This window comes from Onychomys torridus, chromosome 15, assembly GCF_903995425.1.
Source record: "Onychomys torridus chromosome 15, mOncTor1.1, whole genome shotgun sequence".
Taxonomy (NCBI): domain Eukaryota; kingdom Metazoa; phylum Chordata; class Mammalia; order Rodentia; family Cricetidae; genus Onychomys; species Onychomys torridus.
The window spans coordinates 71538927-71563969 of record NC_050457.1 but is presented as its reverse complement, the minus strand read 5'-3'; the positions used below and the strand labels follow the sequence as shown (position 1 = coordinate 71563969).

General features: G+C 40.1%; 2 protein-coding genes across 5 annotated transcripts; both read left to right on the top strand.

The window, feature by feature from the left end:
* The first annotated feature begins 218 nt into the window (after nt 1-218).
* LOC118596403 (zinc finger protein 58-like) lies at nt 219-8558 on the top strand. Its single transcript, XM_036207279.1, is given in 5 exon segments — nt 219-301; nt 3825-3857; nt 3859-3952; nt 4441-4536; nt 6212-8558. Coding segments are annotated over 4 exon segments (1524 nt in total). The 5' UTR covers nt 219-301; nt 3825-3827; the 3' UTR covers nt 7516-8558.
* On the top strand, nt 4476-24452 carry LOC118596385 (zinc finger protein 58-like). 4 transcript variants are annotated; one of them, XM_036207256.1, is made up of 4 exons: nt 4476-4536; nt 14714-14840; nt 15339-15434; nt 20675-24452. In XM_036207256.1, exons 2-4 carry the CDS (start codon nt 14717-14719, stop codon nt 22246-22248), a joined length of 1794 nt encoding a protein of 597 aa, XP_036063149.1. In that variant the 5' UTR covers nt 4476-4536; nt 14714-14716; the 3' UTR covers nt 22249-24452. The 4 variants fall into 4 exon arrangements, with proteins under 4 accessions (XP_036063149.1, XP_036063148.1, XP_036063147.1 ...); XM_036207255.1 differs by lacking the exon at nt 4476-4536 and adding an exon at nt 10107-10140; XM_036207254.1 differs by lacking the exon at nt 4476-4536 and adding an exon at nt 10876-10989.
* The last annotated feature ends 591 nt before the right edge of the window (nt 24453-25043 follow it).

Sequence of the window (25043 nt, the reverse complement as noted above, 5' to 3'; positions counted from 1 at the left end):
TGAATGACACTTTGCCCACCTTAGAGCAGACAATATTTGCATTTCTCCTCCATAGAAAACGAATTTTGCCAGGCTCAAATTCCCTTGAAATGGTTGCCATTAATTGTATTGGCTAAAATTCCTACTAAATGCTATCCTGTTTACAGGTGCAGTGCCCTCCACTGACAGCATCTCATAGGAGACTGGCCTCAAGACAGCAGACACTTTCTCATGGAATAGTGGTAGCCAGTGCTGGGCAACACAGAGAGTGATCCTTGCAGTTAGTTCTCCATTGGGGAGCTACAATATTTCTCTCACAGAAGTATGTTTCCATCTTCACTGTGCTCAGGGCTCTTTCCATTCTCCACGGTGACCATTTTCCCCTGCTCTTGGTGATCATATCATTAAAAAGAGTCTTATCTGTGGTTTCCCCCACCCCCTTCCTTGTAAAGGTAGAAATGTACTCCACTAGCTACAAAGAAGCTTTTACCACAGTTCGGTAGCTTTTCTCTTAAGAAATTACTGGATGTGCCATTCACCAATTCTTCAGTTAGCTTGTGACCTGGAGATATGTTGTCCCAGTTGCTAATTAGCTCTGCCCTTTATTTAACGACAGGTTTCCATGTAGTCACTCTTTACAGAGTATATGTTTCTGCTGTACCAAAGGTCTTGTTACAATAACTACTCCCTCCTCCAAATGCTGACACAAAGTCAAAGCATTTGAGGTGGATCTGACCTGAAGATCTCCTGTCTAAAGGTGAATTTTCTTAGTTCTGGAAGGTGCTTTGCAAGCTCCAAGGGAGAGAAGCAATAAATAGTCCTGCTTAGCTATTATGACCATAAACCACAACAATGACCAGTGTGGCGTGATATCTCTAAAGGTGCCACAGCAACTGTCACACTTTTGCATAAGCAGCAGTTGTCAATGGGACTTAAAAGAGACAGGAGACCTACATAATGGTTGGAGCTGCCTCTGATGACTTGTTAGGCTTTAAATCATAGAGGAGAACATACTGATACCACTAAATCATCATAATCCATAACTGCACTCCAAATACTTCTCCTTAGACCTACACTGATGTATAGCTGTCACTGCTCATCAAAGGCACTTCTTTCCGCAGCACAAAGAGCAATACAGAAGGCTAAAACTTACAAAGTGCAGAGAACTATTGTCTTGTGGTACTGTGACCAAAAGATACCCTACATCACAATTCCTGCATGCCAGGCTCAGGGAATATCTCTGGAGAGGGGGTATATTGATTATGAGAGCCAGGGGTCCAGGAAGTCTGCTGTGAAGTTGTGCCTTCTAGAAAATAAAGGGAAACTGCACCCATGATACCCCAACAAAATGACTACCTAAACAAGCCCTGAACAATGACAGTTTCACATGATACCCTGCAGGAGGCAGTCTGCTGGGTAAACAAAGTATAGTACCTAAGGACTGCTAAGAGAGAGAGAGAGAAAGAGAATGAATCGGTCTTCCCTAGGGATAAGCCCACTCACTATTCATCCAGGAACAACTGGTCAGTCTTCAAAACATACAGACAGGCAACACTGAACAGAATTGGCCATTCTGATTGATATAGGTATGTGTAGATGTATTTATGTATTTTTGTGCTCTGTGTGTGTGTGTGTGTGTGTGTGTGTGTGTGTGTGTATGTGTGTTTAACAATAATAATTAGAGAAGAATACATCATATTTTTAAGATTGACTGTTGCGGAACATGAGAGAAGTTGTAATGAGGAGATAGAGGGGAAATGATGTACTTACAGTTTAATTCAATAATTTTTTTAGAGAAAATAAAGTCTTGTCAATTGTTACAATACTGGTGATTTTCAGGCAGATAAAGCTAAATAACACATGATCTCATCAGCGTGGTAAATGTAAAAATTGTAACTCACAGAATTTGAGAAGTAATGTTTTTTTTTTTTTTTTCCAATTGATCAATGGCATCAGCAAACCAAGGCTTGGGGACTTCCCAAAAAAAAATGTATGCTCTGGAACAGTGTAATAGGAGGAGAAGCTCCCAGTACTGTCGCCCCGGATTCTGAATGTGTGTAAACATTATGTAGTGTACTTTGCAGAAGTCTCGAAGATAGTGTTTGAGGAGCTAACCATACTGTAACTGAGAAAGACAATCCAAATCTTCCCAATGAAATTATTACAAAATAACACATTCATACACATATTGCTAATAATTTTAATGTATTAATTAAAAAGGTAAAATAATGTATGACTGTTATCATAGGTCATTCTGGGACTCTTCTCAATTATATATGAAAAACATAATTATTAATTTCAAAACTTTGAAATAAGGAAATAACATCAGCAGTTGTATTTCTCAGCTGCGGCACACTGATACACAGGTATATATGTGCACATCATGCTTTAGAACTATCATTAACGTGTCAGTCAGCACCTGTCAGGGGAAAGGTAGAAAAGGAAAGTGACTAAAAGATCCAGTGATGTCTACTCTATTTTAAATTCCCATTTATTAGTTCTTTTCTTACAGTTTTTAAAAAATATGTTCAATGCCAGGTGGTGGTGGTGCACATCTTTAATCCCAGCACCCAGGAGGCAGAGCCAGGTGGATCTCTGTGAGTTCAAGACCAGCCTGGTCAACAAAGTGAGATCCAGGACAGGCACCAAAACTATGCAGAGAAACCCTGTCTCAAAACACCAAAAAAAAAAAGAAGAAAAAAAAATGTTCAAATACTTAAATGATATTTAGCCTGTGGTTCTTCCTTTATCAGTTTACCTTTTGCCTGCTCAATCTCATGTCTCTTTGCTTCATTACTGAACTCTGTAGACATCCAGAAACCAGGACAACAGCCAGAGCCACTGCATCAAAATCTGTATTTTCATTGCATTTCACATTTATTATTACACTTACTAAGTGTTGAAAAGTATATTCTTCCTCACTATTTCTTCTGTGAGAAATGTATGTATGTGTGGTGCATAATAGCATATGGCACTAAGTGAATGCTCTTTTTTTGGATGCATTCACTTTACATTTTATCTGTTTGAATTGGATTGTGTCCAACTGGGTTTATAGCATCTTTTAACTTGTGTTTCTTTGAAGATGGGTACAGTGTGAGATCATGTGACCACTTCAGACATGTCTGAGCAATAGTACTCACCTATTTAAGAAGCATTTCTAGCTCTCTTTTTTTGTGTCCACAGGCACATGATGCCTGTGTTAGGGTTTCTATTGCTGTGATCAAGACCATGATGAAAGACAGCTTGGAGAAAAAAGGGTTTATTGTAGGCTACAACTTCAGTTAACTGTCGGTTACTGAGGGAAGTCAAGGCAGGAACCTGGAGGCAAGTAATGAATCAGATGCTGCAGAAGAATACTGCTTGCTGACTTGTCCAGCCTGCTTTCCTATACCATAGAGGAATGGAGGAATGCCTGCCCAGGGTGGGCACCACCCCTAATGGGCTGTGCTGTATCATATCAATCACTAATTAAGAAAATGCCACCTAGGCTTGGCTACAGGACAGTCTTTTTTTTGTTGTTGTTGTTTTTTGTTTTTTTTGTTTTTCGAGACAGGGTTTCTCTGTAGCTTTGTAGTCTGTCCTGGACTAGCTCTGTAGACCAGGCTGGCCTCAAAGTCACAGAGATCCACCTGCCTCTGCCTCCTGAGTACTGGGATTACAGGCATGCGGCACCACCGTCTGGAACAGGACAGTCTTAGGTAGGCATTTTCTCTACTATGTTTCTCTCTTCTCAAATGACCCCAGCTAGTGTCAAGTTGATAGGAATGCTATCAATCCCCATGAATCTTGGTATTTATATTAGAATTAATTAAAAGTGTGATGTCATTCATTGGTTTTTATTGCAGGAGATGCTGTCATTCTGGGATGTGGCCATTGAGTTTCTCTCCAGAAGAATGGGAATGCCTGGAGCCTGCTCAGTGGAATTTGTACAGGGATGTGATGTTGGAGAATTACAGCAACCTTGTGTTCCTTGGTGAGGCTCTCATCCATAGTGAATTCTTAATTCACCATCAACATGTAGCTTCCTCACTTTGTATGGTTTCTCATGGGAGTATTTCAACAGCCAGTTTCATATCCTTTGTTTTCAGAAAAATTAGAGAGGTTGCTCCATGGCTAAGAAACATTCTACTGTTTAAACTGTTAGTGTCGGATATATATTTCATTCAGTAGTCACTCCAGTGGGACTGTTAGAAATTCCATGGCATGAGGCTGGAGCACACTTGTTAATTAAAGTGTTTCACAATTCAGTTTTAATGGTTTTTTTTCTATAAATGAGACTCAGTATCTGGACATTGTACATTGCTTCATGTACGGTAGTGGTCCTGTGAGAAAACATTTAAGGAACTGATGTCTGCAGTCAATTATTCCATCATCTTTCCTTATAAACAGTGTACTGGGAGGGACAGGTCAATTTCTGGAAGAAGAACACTTCAACAGTCTTGTTCTCTTTCCCTCAAACAGGTCTTGCTGTCTCTAAGCCATTCCTGGTGGCATTTCTGGAGCAAAGGCGAGGGCCTTGGGATATGAAGAGACAAGCAGCAGGCACCATGCACCCAGGTGGGTAGGAAAGAAGGGTTTTGGCAGAATTGAGGTCTAAATTTCCAACAGAAAGACAGGCTTTCACATGTGCACTGAAAACTTTTGATGTGGAGATAATTCTTTAGGTCTCTCCATTTTCGCTTGTCAAAGCACATCTCTCAGACGTTTACGATGTTTTAAGTCCCTTAAGCTTGTTAATTCCCCAGTGGTGAGCTGTGTATTTCCAAGGTTTTTCCTTTTTGTTGAATCTACATTGTAATGGGAGAAATGCATGAAAGTCTGTACACTTTTCTACAGGCCTCTTCTCCACCCTCAGGGTGAAGCCTTTGGAGTACAGTAAGTTCACATGAGTTTCTTTTGTGTCACTTACACTCATGTTAATGAATGTCACCCCATCAGAGTTCTTTGTGAATGATGAAAATTTTCTAAATTTTTTTCCTATTACATTGTCCGAAATGAGGATTTAAAATGCATGCCCTTTGTGGATATGTTTTCAAAGATCAAAACTGTCTGCAACTAGGAGAATGTGTTTAATAGCTTAGCAATAAGCTTTCAGAATTTTGTGGGTTGGAGGATTTATTTTACCTTGTAATTTGATATAGTGTATCATTATTTAGATGTGTGCACTGCCTATAATCATTTGTTTTATGTACCCTATATATTTGGTGGGTGGATAAAACACATCAAGACAGTGTAAGATAAAAATATCTAATATCTCTGGTTTTGTGAATTTTCCTTTCACAGGGAAACATGAGTCTCCCTTTTGTTTTTGGGTTTTTGTTGTTGTTTTTTGTTTTGTTTTGTTTTGTTTTGTTTTGTTTTGTTTTTCAAGACAGTATTTCTTTGTGTAGCTTTGGAGCCTATCCTGGTACTCGCTCTGTAGCCCAGGCCGGCCTTGAACTCACAGAGATCCGCCTGCCTCTGCCTCCCGAGAGCTGCGGGAGGCATGTGCCGCCACCACCTGGCTGAGTCTCCCATTTTTATGCCGTGTTCATTGTCTATCTCCAGTCAGTGCTCAGTGGTTATTTAATCTTGTAAATGAATAAATCTTAGAAATAGGTAAATTATCACCAAGCATGCTACCCCACTACATTAGTCTCAGCACTTGGGAGGCAGAGGTAAGTGCATCTCTGAGTTGGAGGCTAGCCTCATCCACATAGCAATTTCCAGGATAACCAGGGCTACAGAGAGAAACTCTATCTCAAAAAAAACAAAAACAAAGAAACAAACTTTTTTACCTGTTCATTGACAAAATCCTCAGCAAAATTTCTGTTATTCACCAGTGAACCTGAATTTTTTGTTATGACTTGATATATTTCAGGTATTCATTTTCTAGTTATCAATAATAAAACATAAAATACTGTCCTAAATCCTTAGGCTATATTATTTAATATTGGTGTGGACAGTCTACTTGTTATGCAATATATCTTTTATATCTTCTAAAATAAAACTCTATACTTAAGATAATAATTGTATATTTTGATGTTGATCCAATCTCACATAATCACAATTAACTTCATCTTTTCCAGGCATGACTACTTTATAATTTCATTGATTTTTTTCAGCTATTTTTCATCTGTATTGTTTAATAGACTTATTTCTGTTAGTAAAATGTTTCTAATTTAAAGATAAGCCTTATTAGTATAAACAATATTTCCTAGTTTTTGTTCATATCTCAACTTTTGCTCAACAGGAACAACACCCAATGACTGTAACAATTACAGCAAGGTCATTGATTGTAAATCACTGCTTATTCAACACCAGAAAAATCATACAGGGGAGAAACCTTACAAGTGTGAGGAATGTGGTAAGGCCCTTAGTTCTCACAAAACACTTTCTATACACCAGAGACTTCATACTGGAGACAAATCCTACACATGTAAAGAATGTAATAAAACCTTTAATACTCGCGCATCACTTTTTATACACCAGAAAAATCATATTGATGAAAAAGCCCACAAGTGTGAAGAATGTGGCAAATCATTTCATTATTTTTCAATGCTGAAGCAACATCAAAGAATTCATTCTGGAGAGAAACCCTACAAGTGTGAAGAATGTGGAAAGGCCCTTAGTTCTCAAAAAACCCTATCTATACACCAGAGACTTCATACTGGAAACAAACCCTACATGTGTACAGAATGTCATAAGACCTTCAATACTCGCTCATCACTTTTTATACACCAGAAAAATCATACAGATGAAAAACCCTATAAGTGTGAAGAATGTGGCAAATCCTTTTGCTATCCCTCATTCCTTAAGCAACATCAAAGAATTCATTGTGGAGAAAATCCCGACAAGTATGAAGAATGCAACGCACGCCTTCAGGAATATCACACAATTCACACTGGAGAGAAACCATACAAGTGTGAAGAATGTCACAAAGCCTTTCGTTATCACTCAGCTCTTAGGATACACAAGACAGTTCATAGTGGAGAGAAGCCCTACCAGTGTGAAGAGTGTGGCAAATGTTTTTCCTCATCTTCATGTCTTAGACGACATCAAACAATTCACTCTGAAGACAATCCCTACAAGTGTGAAGTATGTGGCAGATGTTTTTGCTCATCTTCATCCCTTAGACGACATCAAACATTCCATTCTGAAGACAATCCCTATAAGTGTGTAGAATGTGGCAAAAGGTTTTCCTGTTCTGCAAGCCTTCAGGAGCATCAAACAGTTCACACTGGAGAGAAACCACACAAGTGTGAAGAATGTCACAAAGCCTTTCGTTATCACTCAGCTCTTAGGAGACACAAGAGAGTTCATACTAGAGAGAAATCCTACCAGTGTGAAGAATGTGGCAAATGTTTTTCCTCATCTTCATGCCTTGGACGACATCAAGCAATTCACACTGAAGACAATCCCTACAAATGTGCAGAGTGTGGCAAACCCTTTGTTAATCTTTATAGCCTTACTCGACACATGATAGTTCATACAGGAGAGAAATCTACAAATGGCTTAAAAAGTTTACTTTTTCAGACATTAAGACACATCAAATGACTCATTCTGAATAAAATTCCCTGAGTTTGTGAAGTATTTTAAAAATCTTTGCTAATCATTCTGATCTTAATCCAACTCAAATGAATCCATAATGGCGAATTATTAATTATTAAAAACGTAATCATTATTAATTGTTTTGAATGTCAACAGGAATATCTAACTTCCAACAGCCCAAATGTCATCAGAGAACAGTGGAGACTTCTCTTTGCTGTAACCTCCAACAGTTTGTTCAAGCAGTGTGTTTGAAACTTGTCTTGATTAATGAGTCTCTTCTCTTTCTTGTGTAACTGTAAGTGTTCCCTGAAACCTTTACCATGTCCTAACTTTGTCCACTGGGTTCCTGGAGTCTGAGATCTGAGCTGTGTTATAGTTACTATTGTTTTTCCCTGTGGTGTTACCCAAGCTCCTGTAATAACATCCCCGCCTGAGTGTGTAAGAAGTTCCATAGACTGATATTTCTCACCATGTTGGACTTTCATGAAATGGTCTGAATTGATAACAATCTGGGCTGAATGGGCAATAGTCTTTTTCTCCCCTGGAAATGTTAACAGAATACGTTTTCAGTTATATTTGGTTCCAGAATAAAGAATGTCTTCTTTCCTTTCTCGTAAATCCAACTGTCATGTCGTAGAAACTTGGATCCATATTGAAATAAGGACCCAAGCCACATGCACTCACTCAGCAGAAAGGGTGTATTTGATTAATGGATATGTGATCATCAAGTATGAAACACTGTAGGTGCAGGTTGATACAGACATGAAAAAGTCATCTCAATCTCAAGTTTATTAATTTACTAAAAATTGTTAATACATGGTAATTAACCTAAACTTTAATAATCACTTGACTTATAAATGATTAAATGTGTCTACTGTGCCCAAAATTGTGTTTCTAGTCATGCTAAGTACAAATGAAACTTATTTACAGAGATGAGATTGGAAGGAGAATCCCATTATGTCTCTCATTCTATAGTCCTCTGTATATGCTATTGAAGTACATTCCAAAGCACACACCTCAAAACAAGTTTAAACATAGTTTAATATCACATAAAATTAAAAACCAAGTGTAATTATATTTTTTAAAAGTCCTGGTTTGGGAAATAGAGTGTTAGTGCTAAAGGTGTTAATTTAACAATCCTCTTACATGACAGGACACCCCCAGCCTCAGGTAGCACCGTTTCCCTTGGATGAGACACAGACCCTATCAGAGTAAATTGCAGGCTCATTATGTGACACCGTAAGGATGTGAGGGGAAAGACTTGCTGACTGTCTGCTGCCATTGTCTCCCCTGCTACATCTGCTCCAGTGACCAGGCCCTGCTTAAGTAACTGGTTGTAAAACTTTGTCAAATGACAGGTTGTCTCGAGAAATGTGATTCTGAGGCAGCCCCCCCCCCCCCCCCGACAGGGTTTCTCTGTGTAGCTTTGTGCCATTCCTGGAACTTACTTGGTAGCACAGTCTGGCCTCGGACTCACAGAGATCTGCCTGGCTCTGCCTCCCGAGTGCTGGGATTAAAGGCGTGCGCCACCACCGCCCAGCGAGAGCCTTCTTTAAAAATCAAGTTTTGAAAGTAACTAAAAGAAGTGGGCCATGAAGCCACTTAGGCCATGTCAGGATATCCTGATTATACCACATCCCCTCTGGAGCCTCTACAGGCAATTAATTTTTAATGGTATCCATACACAAAAGACAACTTTTTGTTGTTGTTGTTGTTGTTGTTTGTTTGTTTGTTTGTTTGTTTGTAATGGAAAAGTAGAAACATAAGAGTAGCCAGGCTTATTCCGGCAAAAACCAAGGCAGACCATAGGCTTGAGGCAAAGGAATTTCAAGAACAAGGAATACCGAATCACAGAAAAAGCAGGCTTAGAGTCCATAGAAAGTGAAAGCAGGGTTGGAGAGATGGCTCTGAGGTTAAAAGCACCAACTGCTCTTCAGAGGTCATGAGTTCAATTCCCAGCAACCACATGGTGGCTCACAACCATCTGTAATGAGATCTGGTGCCCTCTTCTGTGTAGATAATAAATAAATAAATCTTTTAAAAAAAGAAAGAAAAGAAAGCATTCGAACCCAGTATAGCTTCTCTGGGAGAGCCACACAGCCCTAGTATTGAAAAAGTGGTCCCACACCCCATAGCCACTGTGAATTGGGGCTTGGCCTCCCTGGCTGGTTGAGCTACTGGTTGCCTGGGGTTTCAGAAGGGTAAAAAAAAGTGCAGAATGGATGCTCCACCACTGCCAACATGGCAGCTCCTCGTCAGGAGCCTACTGAAGGCCCCACAGGCTGTCCTTTCCGGCCTCCGTCACCTCAGGATGTGAGAGCACAGCGAAGCAGCCCAAGTTTCCAAGCTGTGTCTTGCTCTGGGTTGCTTTAAGGTAACCGGACACTTAATAAAGGTTCGTCTGAGATTACTAGTTGCATCCTGGCAACTATTACAGTCTAAGTGGACATTGAGAATGGATTGCCTTTCCAAGTAAGAGTTGAAAGTGAAACTCTCTGAGGCTACCAGAGTAGAGGTTAAGGTGCATAGTAACGTATTTGATTGTCAAATTTCAATAAGATTATTTGATACTTCTGATATCTTTGTATTTTAGAAATCAGCATTTCTGTGTCCTGATTTTGAGAAACAAAGGTAAGTTCAAGACTTTCAAAATACTGTCGCATAGGAAGAGTTTCAGTATCAGAAGGCAAAGGAAATTGAACAAAACAGATCAAACAAGAGGGAATTCCAATAATGGATAATAGGCGAGTGGTCGTTACACACACCTGTTTGAGACAGGGGCCGTATCCCTCCAGGTGGGATGGGAGCAGGGGACATAAGCATGAACTAATAACAGTGTGTATGTACCTGAGTTGGTGAAAAGCCAGGTTGATATTGGTAAAATACTAGTAGTGTTCCCACTAAAGCTGAATTTCTTATGTATTTTAACATCTGAAAGATTTACAAGGACTTAAGGATTGGTGGGAAAGTCCCGCGATGGATTATGGGAGTTTGTTGCAAATAAATGTTAGGGAGTTGGACTTTTGTTCAATGCTTTGTATGCCCTCTGTGTCCCCGACCAAACTAACTTCACTACACGGGTTTCAAAGTTCACACAAAAACTCGGAGGCTCATCTATGTATGGCTCACACAGAGGTTCAATACAGAGGAACAACGATTATTTATTTCTAGTACTCTGTATTAAGACAAAGTCTCATTAGAGTCAAGAGCTAACTACCAGAGTAAAGACAACAGAAAGCAGAGTACAAGTTCAAGAACAGGGGGTGGGAAAAAAGATACGAAAAAACAAAAGAACCACACTAGGCTTCTGGGTAGATGTCTGCACAGAATTCTGGGATATGTAGTCCATGCGATTGTGACATCACAAGGAGCCGTCCAGGAAATTCCAGTTCAGCTTTCGTTTTTGTATAGGTGTGTCTTCCCCAAAGTTGGGGAGAGTCCTGTCCTGCTCTGCATTCCTGTTGCGTCTCTGACATGGAGGTTGGTCCAGGGTGCAGCGCAGCCTCAGGCCCTGGGCGGGATGCCGGGGTCCGTCTTGGAGGGAGCGGACCTAGGCTGGGTAGGAGGGCGGAAGAAACTGCCTTGGAGTGCTGTGATGAACTGGCCGGGTCACGTGAGATTGCAGGTCTGGGCTAAGGTGAGGGCCTTAGGGACTGTGCCCTGAGTGACAGTTTCCTTAGGACACCGCTTGACAGCCAAGTAAGGCTTGGGCTTCTGGGACAAGAGAGCAACCTGGCAGCGCAAAGTCCGGGACTGCAAACTAATGATGGTCAGCTGACTGCCTGCTCCTGAGGCGGAGCTGGGAGCTCAGTGAGCAGCTCTGGTGGGGAAGCATGCTTCTCTAGCTGAGCCATCTCACATGGACGCTGTCAGATTTCTCAGTGTCTGTAGAGCAAACGGGGTCTGGTCCGTCCTGAACTCTGTAGCTGCCTAGTGTAACGATCTTGAGGACTCGATCGTGTTCATCTTCTCTGCCAGTGAAAGAATTAAGAAAGGAAAAAAAAAAAATCTGAGACGAGAAAAAGGTTACAGGTGGGAAATTCTGGAACCAGCAGACAGATCTGCCAGAATCAGCTGCAATAGAAAAGTTTTGACTAGGGGTGAGAGAACGTACATCCCCCCCCCCCCCCCCCCACACACACAGAGGGACCGTCTGCAGGAAGAAGGAACTGGAGAAGCTGACTACAGGCCTCACCTGGAGGGCTGGGTTTTCTTAACCTTTGAAAGGTCTTCCATCCTTAATGTAGGATGGACTAACTGTAAAAACAACAGGATGTCTGCTTGGCCCTAAATGGTTGTGTCAACATATCCTGATCTTGCCTTGAGCTCGTTGAGGTAGTCCCGAAGCAGGGTCCCTAGGAACAAGTAAAAAAAAAAAAAACAAAAAAAAAAAAAAAAAACAAAAAAAAAAACCTCACATGGCTTTGGGTTCCAGTGCCAGGCTTTTGTGTCAGGTCAGCAGGGTGAGGAAGAACTCACAGACCTGTGTGTGTATTCATGTGATTTAAAGTAAACAGACCTGTGATAGAGAATAAACTCCAGTCTACTCTATTGCACATCCCTGTCATCTCTGCATTTGTGATGGGAGGACAAGACCTCTGGTGGTCCTTTGCTTCATAGCAAATTCCGAGCCAGAGTCTGTATCCAGAAACATTTAAACATACTTGATGGTCATGAGAAATACTTTCTATGTTCATTTCATGTTTCTTACAGTGAGCACCATGATAAATCCATGCAATCAGCACATTGCTGACTTAAGAACTATTTGTGGTGAATTTCTGCTGACACATTCCATATGTAATTTAAACTTTTGTCGCTGAGCTGTGCTCCTTTAGTGGTGACCCCTGCAGTGAGTTCTCCAGTGGGGGCCTGCTCTAGTTCTCTCATAGAAGTGCCTTCCATCGTCACTCTGTCTGGACTCTTGCCATTCTCCATGGTCGTTCATTTCCCCTACTCTTGGAAATTAATAGTTAAAAAGAGTGGAATCTTTGTTTTCTGGGTTTTTTTTCTCACTTAGTTGTAAAGGTGGGGACATGGTCTACATGCTCCAAAGGTGCTTTCAACACAGTTCAGTTGCTTTTCCCTTGAGAAATTAAAGGGTGTTCTATTCACCAAGTTTATCTGGCCTGCTTGTTATTTGAACATGTATTGGCCTCCTCATTGCTGCTTAAGTCTGCCCTTTATTAAAAGACATTTTCAGTGTAATCATTCTTTACAGAGTAGACCTTTCCTCTGCGCCAAAGTCTTGAGAGCATGCCCCACCCCCTCCTAGTGCTGAAAACACCATGTACTTCAGGCACAATGTTCTGAGTCCTACCTGAGAGCCTCCAACCTAAGGACAAGTTTTTCATAGTACTAGAAGGTGCCCCATGTTGGGCGCCAGATATTGGTGAAATTATTAAGGCCACTCCACGTAGTTAAAAGGGAGGTTTATTTTGTGGGGTAACTTACAAATGAAGGGATAGGTTGTAGGGTCTGGCAAAGATATGGCACAGTCTGGCCATGTTCTCTGGAGAACTTTGCTCAGTCTACCTCCAGCGTCCAGGGTCCCAGAACCAAGCAAGACCTCTCCTCTTGATCCTGGGTCTTCACATCCTCTCTCCTCCCCGCCTTGTAGGCATGACCATTACCAAAGCCTCAATGGTGGTTGGAACCTCCAGGCCAAGGTTGGAATGGCGACCCACAACATACTGCCTGAACAATGAAAACATCAATGTACATATAGCACCCTGTAGATGGCAGTCTCGTGTGATCCTGCACCAAAGAACTGCTGAGAGAAGGAGAATTAGTCTTCCCCAGGGATGAACCCACTCACTGTTCATCCCGTGTGAAGAGTCAGATCTCAAAACACACATACAGGCAACCTGGACAGAATCGGCCTTTCATATGTATATAGTCATGTGTTTGTATTAACCATAATAAAGAAGAAGATGTCATACATTTGAGATGGACAAGAAAGAAGTTGGAATGAGGAAGAGGGGAATGATATACTTTAATTGCACCAGTTTTCAGAAAAACAAACCAGTCTAGTCAGTTGTGATGATATGGGTGAAACTGGAAATTATTTCAGGCAGAGAAAGTTAAGTACCAATTGATCACATTGATAGGCTACATGCTATCAATGTAACTCACAGAAGTTGGAGATACAACAATTTTTCCCACCAGCCAGGGACATCAGGAAACTGAATCTTAGGGACTTACTAAACAATAGGTGCTCTGGAACAGTGTGATAAGAGGGCAATTTGTGCTCACAGTACTTGTCCTCCTAATGCTGGATGTGTGTAAACATTATGTAAAGTATTTTTCTGAAGCCTGATTTATAGTGTTTGAGTAGATGAGCATGAGAAAATCATCCAAGTTTACTCCTAAAATTATTACAAAATACCCCATTAATACTTAAGTTGCTGATAATTTTCATGTATTAATAAAAAGGAAAAATAATGTAGGGCTATTCCCATAGATCATTCTGGGCCTTTATTCAATAAGATATGAAAGACAGAAATCTGAAGTTAGAAAATTTTGAAATAAGATAATAGCATCAGCAAATATATTTCTCAGCTACAGCACACTGACAAACAGGTGTAATATATGGAAAACATTTTAGGAATATCATAAACACATTGATCAATACCTGTCAGAGAAAAGACAGAAAGTGAAAAATGACTAAAGACCAGAGAGATGTTTGTTCTGTTCTAAGTTCTCCAATAGTGGCCTTAGTCCTGTAGTTGATTTGTTCATATGTTCACACCTATCTCTTCTGTGAGTTCTTCCTGTATTATTCTGCATGTTGATGGTTGTGCATATGAAGTGTTGAGATTTCCTTCTCCCTCACCATTTTTTTCTCCTCTAAGAAATGTGTGTGTGTGTGTGTGTGTGTGTGTGTGTGTGTGTGTGTGTTGTATAATACAAGCGTATCACACTGCTACACATTATTCTGCTTTCCTATACCATATCGGACAACCTGCCCAGGGTGGACATCACCCATAATGGGCTGTGCTGTGTCATATCAATTACTAATTAAGAAAATGCCACCTAGGCTTTGCTACAAGACAGTCTTAGGGAGGCATTTTCTCAATTATGTTTCTGTCATCTCAAATGACCCTAGCTGGAGAACTATCCAGCCTGATGCATCTTGGTATTTATATTCTTATTGGTGGTTTTAATTAATTAAAAGTGTGATGTCATTTGTTCATCTTTATTTCAGGAAATGCTGTCCTTCTGGGATGTAGCCGTTGATTTCTCTCCAGAGGAGTGGGAATGTCTAGAGCCTTCTCAGTGGAACTTGTACAGGGATGTGATGTTGGAGAATTACAGCAACCTTGTGTTCCTTGGTGAGGATCTCATCCATAGTGAATTCTTATTTCACCATCAACATGTAGCTTCCTCACTTTGTACATATCTCATGGCACCTTGTGCTTTTCAACAGTGAGTTTCATATTCTTCACCTTAAGAAAAATTATAGACATTGCTCCATATCTAAGAAACATTTCAATGATTTTCTTTTTTGGTGTGTGTTTGAACTGTCAGTGTTGGATGCATGTTTCCTTCACTTCCATGGGACTTTTTCGAAATTCAATAGCATGAGGCATGGAGCACACTTGTTAATTAACGTGTCTTATAATTCAGTTCTAATGTTTTTCCCTTTAAATAAGACTGAGAATCTGGACACTGTAAATTTCTCTACTATAGTAATACAGTCAGAAAACATTTAAAGACCTGCTTGTCTGCAGTCATTTATTGTATTATCTCTTATAAACACTGTACTAGAAAGGACATGCCAGTTCCTAGTAGAACACTTAAACAATCTTGTCCCCTTTTCTGACAAACAGGTCTTGCTGTCTCTAAGCCATTCCTGGTGACATTTCTGGAGCAAAGACAAGGGTCTTCAGGTGTGAAGAGACAAGCAACAGCCACTGAGCATTCAGGTGTGTAGGAATGGGGGGTCAGGAACAGATTAGAGGTCCAAATGTTCAACAAAGGCAGGCTTTTCCATCTGCATTGAAACATGATTATGGAGCTAATTCTTTAGGTCTCTCCTTGCCATTGTTGTCAAAGGACATCTCTCGGATGTTTATGATGTTTTAAGTCTCTTAAGCTTGATAATTCCCCAGTGGTGAGCTGTTCGTGTATTTGCAGTGACTTCCAAGGTTTATCTTTTTCTTGAGACTACATTGTAATGTAAGACTCAGGGAAATGTTACTCTATGCAGAAAAGTCATTTATTTGTTGGAGTTTAGTGTAGGCCCATGCTGGAAAGATTTCTACACTGAAGTGAGGCATGATTGGGTTTATATATCCAAACCTGCAATTCCATCACAGAGAAGCAGCAGTGATAGGTCAACAGTTTCAGTTCTGTTGATGAAAACAATTCTAGGGAGGGGAGCAGTTGGATATAACTCAGACAAACCAGAGCCACCGTGGACAGTTCATTCCCCACTGGTCTTAGGGAAGAGTCAGAGCATTGACTTATTTGATAAGGGGTTGTTGGCTACTGGGTCCACTGACTAAACAGAGGCTGCTTTGCTTTTCCACAAAGTAATACAGAGTGAGACTACTAGACCTAGGGAGAGAAGGATGAGAGGTCCTGGGATGCCTGGGAGTGAGGTGTTCAGCCTTGGTCCTACAAACCAGCTATGGTAACAGGAAATGTGTGCCTCTCTTTCTCAGCAGGTAATACATTTAGGCCTTTTACTGAGCTGTAAGGCTCCATTTTTTTTTCTTCAGTTAAGTATATCATCTACAAGGAATAACTGTTCCTTGGATATAGCCCTACATAAGTCATTGAAGACATCAAGTAAATTTATTTATAAACCTGGCATTTCCAGATATATGATGGCTACTGAAATGTTTTGTTTCAGAGTCTAGTCCTCGGTTGCTATTGTTGCTATCCCTGAAGGAAGCATTATGGCTCATATTTCCAGGAGTCCAATGGGAGAAAAGACCTCATGGTCCCTTCTTCTAAATGTCTCTTGTTGACTTCTTTAAACTTTCTCCATGTGTGTATAGGTCCATTGTTTTCCTGGTTTGTAATGGAGCAGGGCTGAAGAACATCCCAGATGTCTCTGGAAGGTGACTCAGAGGGGTTTGGATGAACTTTCACATTCCATGACTCCTCCTCCTCAGATGGTTTTTCTTGTCTTACCTGGCTGTGGTGGGTCCATCCATTGCACATGCAACTTAGTTTAAATGAGTGTCCATAGTTCATCCTGCTGTGCTGACTGGCCCTGTGGCAGAGGCTCTGTCATACATTATCTACCACTTTGCTGAAGACTCCTTCACAATCAGCCATTGACATCTCAAATCTGGGGTTAGCTTTGTTAAGAGGGGGAATATTGAAAGCCGGGGGAAGGAGCATGACCATTTGAACTAGCATGTAGTTCCCATACCATTTGGGTGCCAGGTATAGGTACAAGGTTCCCCTATACATAGGATACTCAACATCAGTTCATAATACATTGAGTGCAGAGTGATTGCAATGAGTGTCTCCATTGCTTGAGACATTTCAGATGCGGGTGCAAAATCTAAGATCCTCTACAGCATGAGAGAATCCATCCTGTCTTGTGGGACATGGGACATTCATCTTCCTTACAGATAATGAATAGGACTTCCTGGACTGGTTTTCAGGCCAGAGGGAGACAGGAGCAGCAGATTCTGGCAAGTCCTATTCCCTATGCATCCTTATTCTGTGATGAGGCTAGTATGCCACTTACTCTTGTATGGTCTGTGTCCCATAGGATGGTAAGTGTGCTATTTGATCCTTGATGTATCCTGCCATGTACCTGTAGTATGGATTTAACACTTTTTATTTAAGCATTCAATTTCAATAACCAGTTTTTTTAAAGATATATTTATTTATTATGTATACAGTGTTCTGTTTGCACATATCCCTGCAGGCCAGAAGAGGGCACCAGATCTCATTACAGATGGTTGTGAGCCACCATGTGGTTGCTGGGAATTGAACTCAGGACCTTTGGAAGAGCAAGAAGTGCTTTTAACCTCTGAGCCATCTCTCCAGCCCAATAACCAGTTTTTTAAGTATACTTCATATTTGAATATTTGTAGATGTAACCGGCTTGTTAAATAAGAAACACAGAACTGATTGCAGAGTTAAAAACCACGAGGTCAGAGCAAGAGCGGAAAACCTTACCCTTCAGTGCTTCTGCGGTTCTTCCTCTCCGCCAGTCCTACTTCTGTGCGTCCTGTCTATTTAAAGACTTTCTGTTCTGTTTTCTCATTGGTTGTAAACCCAGCCACATGACCTCCTCATTACTGCCTGTTTGTACAGACCTCCAGGTCTTCTATGGTTGGTATTGAGATTAAAGGCATGTGTCTGCCATGCTGGCTGTGTCCTTGAGCACACAGAGATCCGCCTAGCTCTGCCTCCCAAGTGCTGGGATTAAAGGTGTGCACCACCACCACCAGGCTTCTGCTATGGCTTGCTCTGACCTCAAGGCAACTTTATTAACATATAAATAAAATCACATTTCAATACAAATAAAATATCACTATAAATATTATTCCCTATTAAGCAAAAAGTTAACCTTAAATTTGTTTTGTGTTGCCTGCTTTTTGCTTAACTTGGATAACATGTACACTGGCCTGTATAATAGAAGGTACAAATTGGTCTCTTCCTCCAATATTGTCTCTGCAAATGAATTCATTTGTATTTAGCATGACTACAAACAGATATTTGGATACATTAAAGATATTTAATCACTCATTAGGTGAATCATCATTAGGTATTCTGTGTTCATTATCTTTGTAACAGTTTACAGTAAATTAGCGACTCTACTTGGGATTTTATAATTGAAAGTCACTTATCTCTGTTAAAAATGTGAATCTTCAAATTAGCACTTTTTGATCTGAAGATGCTTTATACAGAATTAAACTTTAGACATAAATACAGTCCATGTAAAAACTGGTAACCTCCATGTCCTCATTTCTTTATGGTGGAACTTTACAAAATCTGAATTAATCCAACAGGTCTTCTACATTAAGGTCCTTGTTTTATTACAAAGAATATAACCAGAGGAGAGAATAGAAAGGTTAACCTTTATATAAAGACACCTGTGAGACTAAAAAGGTGTACAATTAATTATCAACACAGTTGTCCTGACTCAGTTTCTCCAAATATCTAAAGTTTAACAAAGTTAGCAAAGACATAAGTGATTAGTCTTGTTTTTAATTTAAGAATTTTTTGTTGTTGTTTTACATACCAACTACAGAATCCCCCTCTCATCCCTCCTCCCGCCTCCCCCCAGTTTTCCCCCTCCCAACTCTCCCATCCCCTCCTCCGAAAGGGTAATGGCTCTCATGGGGAGTCAACAAAGCAGGTACATTCAGTTAAGGAAAGACCAAGCCCCTCCCCCCAGCACCAAGGCTGAGCAAGTTGTCCCACCATAGATAATGGGCTTCAGAAAGCCAGCTCATGCACCAGGGATGGATCCTGATCCCACTGCCAGAGGCCCCTCAAACAGACCCAGCCACGCAACTGTCTCCTGTATCAGAGGGCCTTGTCAATTCCCAGGCAGACTCCACAGCTGTTGGTCTGAAGTTCATGAGTTCTGATGAGCTTGGTTCAGTTGTCTCTGTAGTTTTCCCCATCATGATCTACACACACACACACACACACACACACACACACACACACACACACACAAAATTACCTCATACCAGATGCTAACCAGGAGTCTGAAATTTCAATATTGCCAGTTTTATTGATTCAATTTATGTTGTAAAACAGTGGATCTTCCAAAGCTGCAGGTGAGGCTACATGAGAACATTTTCTCTAGTTGGGGGGGGGGGGGGAGGGGGGGGGGAAGCAATTGGATAAAACTCAGGCAAAATGGAGTCCCTTTGGGCATTCAGTAACAGACTTTGCACTGTTTGTTCACATCTGAGAGTTGCATAATTTCTAAAGACCGTGTGTGAAACCATTGTAAGACAGTAGCTTCACACATAAGTCTCTTTCATATCGCGTACATTCATATTAATGAAAGTCATCTCATCAGAGTTCTTTATGAGTGATGAAAATATCTTCTCATTTTTCTCCTGTCACACACTCAGTAACAATGATTTAAAATGCATGTACTTTGGGGACATATCGTCAAATGTAAAACTGTCTACAACTAGGAGAATGTATTTGATAGCTCATCAATAAGCTTTCAGAATTCTGCAGATTCAAGATTTTTTCTTTACTTTGCAGTTTGATGTTCTGTGTTAATATCTGGAGAGGGCACAATGCCTATAAGCATTTGTCTGTGTGTATTATATATATTTACATAGGTGGAATATCCAGTTATAAAACACATCAGAACAGTGTAAGGTGAAGAGATCTATTGGGTCTAATTCTGTGAACATGAGACCTGTGTGTTTCCACGTCTGTGTAATCACAAGTCCTTGCATGTCCATACCTTGCACATGGTCTCTCTCCTTCATTGCTCAGAGGTTATTTAATATCATAAATAAATTAGTTCTTAGAGATTAGAGATTCTTAATGTTATTATCTATTCATTGACAGATAGGTTTTCTTCAGTGAAAGTTCTGTCTGTTATTTACAGCTGAACATGAAGGTTTACAATAACTTCATAACCTTCAGGCATATATTTTCATGTCATCAAAATAAAATGTGAAATACCACCCTAAATCCTTGAGATACATTATTTAATAGTTATGGACAGTCTACTTATTTTGCAGCATATCATTTTTGCCTTAAACTTTATTTTTAAGGTAAAAATTATGTATTTCTGTTGCTCCTATCTCACAAAGTGACAATAAAGTTATTCTTATCCAAGGGATGGCTACTTCATAATTTCATGTCTGTGTAGTCATATAACACCTGTATTATTTAATGGGCTTTTCTGTTAGCAAAATGACCTTAAGAGTTTCCATACTTTTAGATGTCACAATTTATTTAGCTATTTCACCTTGAATAATATGCCATTCTCCATTGTTTCTATGTGCTATTTGGTTGTGCTTTTATTCCAGTTGTTTTCACCAACTGTGTTTCCTGAATTATGCTCATTGCCCATAGGAGTTGAAATGTATTGTAGTTTCTCATTTAAGGTTAAATATATATGAGTAACCATCTCTATTTTAAAGATAAACATTATATGTATGAAGAATGTTGCTAAGTTTTTGTTCCTATCTCAACTTTTGCTCAACAGGGACAATACCCAATGACTGTAATGATTACAGCAAGGTCTTTGGTGGTAACTCACTCCTTATTCAATGCCAGAGAATTCATCCTGTGGAGAAACCCTTCAAGTGTGAAGAATGTAGTAAGGCCTTTAGTTCTCACTCAACACTTTGTGTACATCAGAGACTTCATACTGGAGACAAACCCTACAAGTGTGAAGATTGTTGTAAGACCTTTAATACTCGCTCTAAACTTTCTATACACCAGAGAATTCATACTGGAGAAAAACCCTACAAGTGTGAGGAATGTCATAAGGCCTTTAGTACTCGTTCAACACTTTCTGTACACCAGAAAAATCATACTGGAGAAAAACCCTACAAGTGTGAAGAATGCGGCAAATCATTTTACTATCCATCAATGCTGAAGCAACATCAAAGAATTCATTCTGGAGAGAAACCCTATAAGTGTGAAGAATGTGGCAAAGCTTTCTATGATCCTTCATTCCTTAAGAAACATCAAAGAGTTCATTGTGGAGAGAAACCATACAAGTGTGAAGAATGTGGCAAATTTTTTTCCTATTCTTCAGACCTTAAAATACATCAAAGAATTCACTCTGAAGACAATCCCTACAAGTGTGGGGAATGTGGCAGAGCCTTTTCTAAGCTTTCTACCCTTACTAAGCACAAGTTTGTTCATTCTAGAGAGAAATCATACAAGTGTGAAGAGTGTGGGAAAGCCTTTGCTTCTAAATTTTCCATGATTCAGCACGCATTATGTCATATTGGAGAGAAATCTTACCAATGTGAAGGATGTGGCCAAATGTTTTACTCTACTTCTGACCTAAAGAAACATAGAAGACTTCACTGTCAAGAGAAACTGTACAAGTGTGAAGTCTGTGGAAAAGCCTTTTCTAGTAATTCTTCCCTGACTCAGCACAAGATAGTCCATACTGGAGAGAAACGACACAAATGTGAAAAGTGTGGCAAAAAGTTTGCCTATCCTTCAAAACTGAAGAGACATGAAAGAATTCATAGTGGAGAGAACCCCTACATGTGTGTAGTGTGCAGCAAGATCTTTTGTACTCATGCAGAACTTTCTGTACACAAGAGATCTCACACTGTAGAGAAACCACACAAATGTGAAGAATGTGGAAAAACCTTTTGTGTGCTCTCTTACCTTCCTCTGCACAAATTACGTCATACAGGGGAGAAATCTTACAAGTGTGAAGAATGTGAAAAAATGTTTTACTCTACTTTAGACCTTAAAAAACACCTAATAGTTCATGCTGGAGAAAAACCATGCAAATGTAAAGAATGTCACAAAGCCTTTCGTAATCACTCAGCCCTTAATAGACACAAGGCGGTTCATACAGGAGAGAAACCCTACAAGTGTGGCGAGTGTGACAAAGTCTTTACCTATTCTTCAGACCTGAAAAGACATCAAAATATTCACTCTGAAAACAATCCACACAAGTGTGGGGAATGTGGCAAAGCCTTTGTTAATCTTTATAGCCTTACTCGACACAAGAAAGTTCATACTGGAAAGAAATCCTACAAATGTAAAACGTTTACATATCTTCAGCCCTTAAAAGACATCAAATAATCCATTCTGAATACAAATTCTGTGAGTGTGTGGAGTATGGCAAAATCTTTGGTAATCATTAGAACTTATCCAACCCAAATGAATCCATAGTGGAGAATATTATTACCTTAATTATTTTAGACTCTCAACAGGAACATCTAACTTCCACAAGCACAAATGCTAAGAATGTCACCAAAGAACAGTAGAAACTTTTCTTTGTTATAACCTCCCTACAGTTTGTTCAAGCAGTGTGTTTGAAACTTGCCTTGATTTATGACATTTTCTTCTATAGCTATAATTGTTCCGTGAAACTTACCATGTCATAACTTTGTCTGTTGAGTATCCTGAATGTGAGATCTCAGCTGTGGTACAGTTACTGTTGTTTTTCCCACTGGGATCACCCATGCTCTTGTAATAACCTCTCCCCTGGGTGTGTAAGAATCTCCATAAACTCATATTTCTCACCAGGTTGAATTTTGGTGAAATGGTCTGCATTGGTAACAATCTGGGCTGAATGAGCATTAGTCTTTTTCTCCCCAGGAAATGCTAACACAACATATTATCATATTTGATTCCAGAATAAAGAATCTTATCAATTTTAAGTTCAGAATAGAATTTCTAAATGTCACGTCATAGAAATGGCCACAACATTGAGATAAGGTCCTGTGTCAAATGCACTCACTCAGCAGAAAGGATGTATTTGATTAGTGGATATGTGATCATCAACTATGAAACATTGTAGGTGCAGGTCTTACTTTACTATTGATACAGATCCAAAAATGTCATCTCAATCTCATTTACTAATTTACTGTAAACTGTTAAGGTAATTGAAGTCTCAACATTAACATTCACTGACTTATAAATTATTAAATGTCTCTAATATGCCTAGAATTGTGTTTCTAGTCATGCTAAGTCCAAATGAAATTTATTTACAGAGACGAGATGGGAAGGAAAATCCAATATATCTCTCGTTCTGTAGTCCTCTGTATATGCTGTTGAAGTACATCCTAAAGTACACACCTCAAAGTGTGTTTAAATTTAGTTTGTTTAATAGGGCATAATACTCATAATCATATATGTATTATTTTGAAAAATGAATAATTGAATAAAAAGGGTTTGCAATACCCTTGCATGGCTAGACATCCCCAGGCTCAAATAGCACCATTTCCCTTGAATGAGACACAGACTCAATCAGAGTAAATAGCATGCTAGCCATATTAGAGGATAAGGATGCATGGGTAAGTAAGACCTGTTGGAAGTCTGTTACTTCAGTCTCCCTCTGGCATGTAGGTCATATCAGGAAAACCACCTTAACTGTAAGAAAGATTTAATTTCTCCTCGTGTCTCACAAGAGAGTGGGATGAATTCAGTTGCCAAGTGGAGGAGTCTGTAACCACATCCTAAATTTCTCAATTTATAGACGCAAATAGGAATTACTCTGCCTTCAGTGTCTCTGTGACATATGAGGATGCTGTCAATAGGGGATCTTTGCATCTAAAGTGCCAGGCGAGTGGTAAGGAATTCACACCATAGTTCAATTGGCTGTGACCTTACCCTGACTTTACAGTTTTCTCCCCCTAGCAAACCCAGTTCTAGGATGGCAGGTCAATGCCTACTGCGGTAAGGAGTCCCAAGAAAAGCTTTAGGTACCATAAGACAGAATCAGCCAAGAGGCCAGTCAGTACAGCAGGCTCAACTGTGGGCATTCATTTAAACAGCAAGCTGCAGGTGCCTTCCTGTGGATCCACCAGGTACAGCTAAGGAAAGAACACTGCTGAAGGAGAACAAAACCTGGACTGTAAAGGCCCAGCCAGATCAGCCTCTCTGAATCATCTCCCAGAGATGATGGGCGGCCTGCTCTTCATCCCTGCTTCCTTTTGCAAGCCTGGAGGCCAGAGTGTCCACAAGGCAGATGCTTGAGGTATTCAACAGGGGTCACTAGAGATGGGGGTCATTATAATCCTTCTTCCCTTTGGACTTAGTGGACATAGTAGCTAAATGTATCCACGTTCTTACCTTTATGCTCACAGACATCTCTCAACACCCATCAGAAAACAAATTATGAGGTAGATGGAGAATAATACACAGACTCACAATGGTTCAAAATGTAGAGAATCATAACCTGTGGAGGGCACTGATCTAAACTGGACACCTACATAGTCAGACTTTCATTGGGACCATTGACTCCCCAATAATGACACAGAGACTTATTATTAATCATGAAAGCTCAGCCGATAGCTTAGGCTTGTTTCTAACTAGCTCTTTATAGCTTAACTCATTTATATTAATTTACTTTCTACCTCGTGATCTATTACCTCTTCTCCATTGTGCCCATCCTGCTTGTTCTGTGTCCCCTGGCAACTCCCCCCTTCTTCTTCCCAGTGTCTTCTGTGCCTGGAAGTCCTGCCTAGCTATTGGCCATTCAGCTTTTTGTTACACAAATCAGAATAACACATCTTCACAGTGTACAAAAATATTATTCCACAACACACTTATATCAACCCCTAATGCCAAAACTCAGTGATCCATTAGAGAGAAGAGGTAAAAAGACTGTCGGAACTGTATGTAGTAGATGTGTACAGTGAAACAGTATTTAGTGGAAATGTCACGACCATTCCATGCATAATCACACTGTGGCTATTCCTACTTGAACAACACCTGCACAGGCTAAAACCAGCCATACAACAATAGATTCTCGATGACCTCATTATGTCTCACCATGATTGGAGGAGCTATTGGCAATTGATGGTTGCTGTGAGAGACAGTCAATCTGAGAGGCTTCCAGGTTCCAGCAAATCTATGTCTACACACAGGGG

What these genes read in the sequence shown, in the direction of transcription:
- LOC118596385 (XM_036207253.1), top strand. Translation starts at nt 11,030, where the DNA reads ATGCCGGGGTCCGTCTTGGAGGGAGCGGACCTAGGCTGGGTAGGAGGG. An exon ending in GATTGCAGGTCTGGGCTAAG is followed by an intron (nt 11,147 to 14,713) that starts GTGAGGGCCTTA and finishes TCTTTATTTCAG; the next exon opens with GAAATGCTGTCCTTCTGGGA. An exon ending in CAGCAACCTTGTGTTCCTTG is followed by an intron (nt 14,841 to 15,338) that starts GTGAGGATCTCA and finishes TCTGACAAACAG; the next exon opens with GTCTTGCTGTCTCTAAGCCA.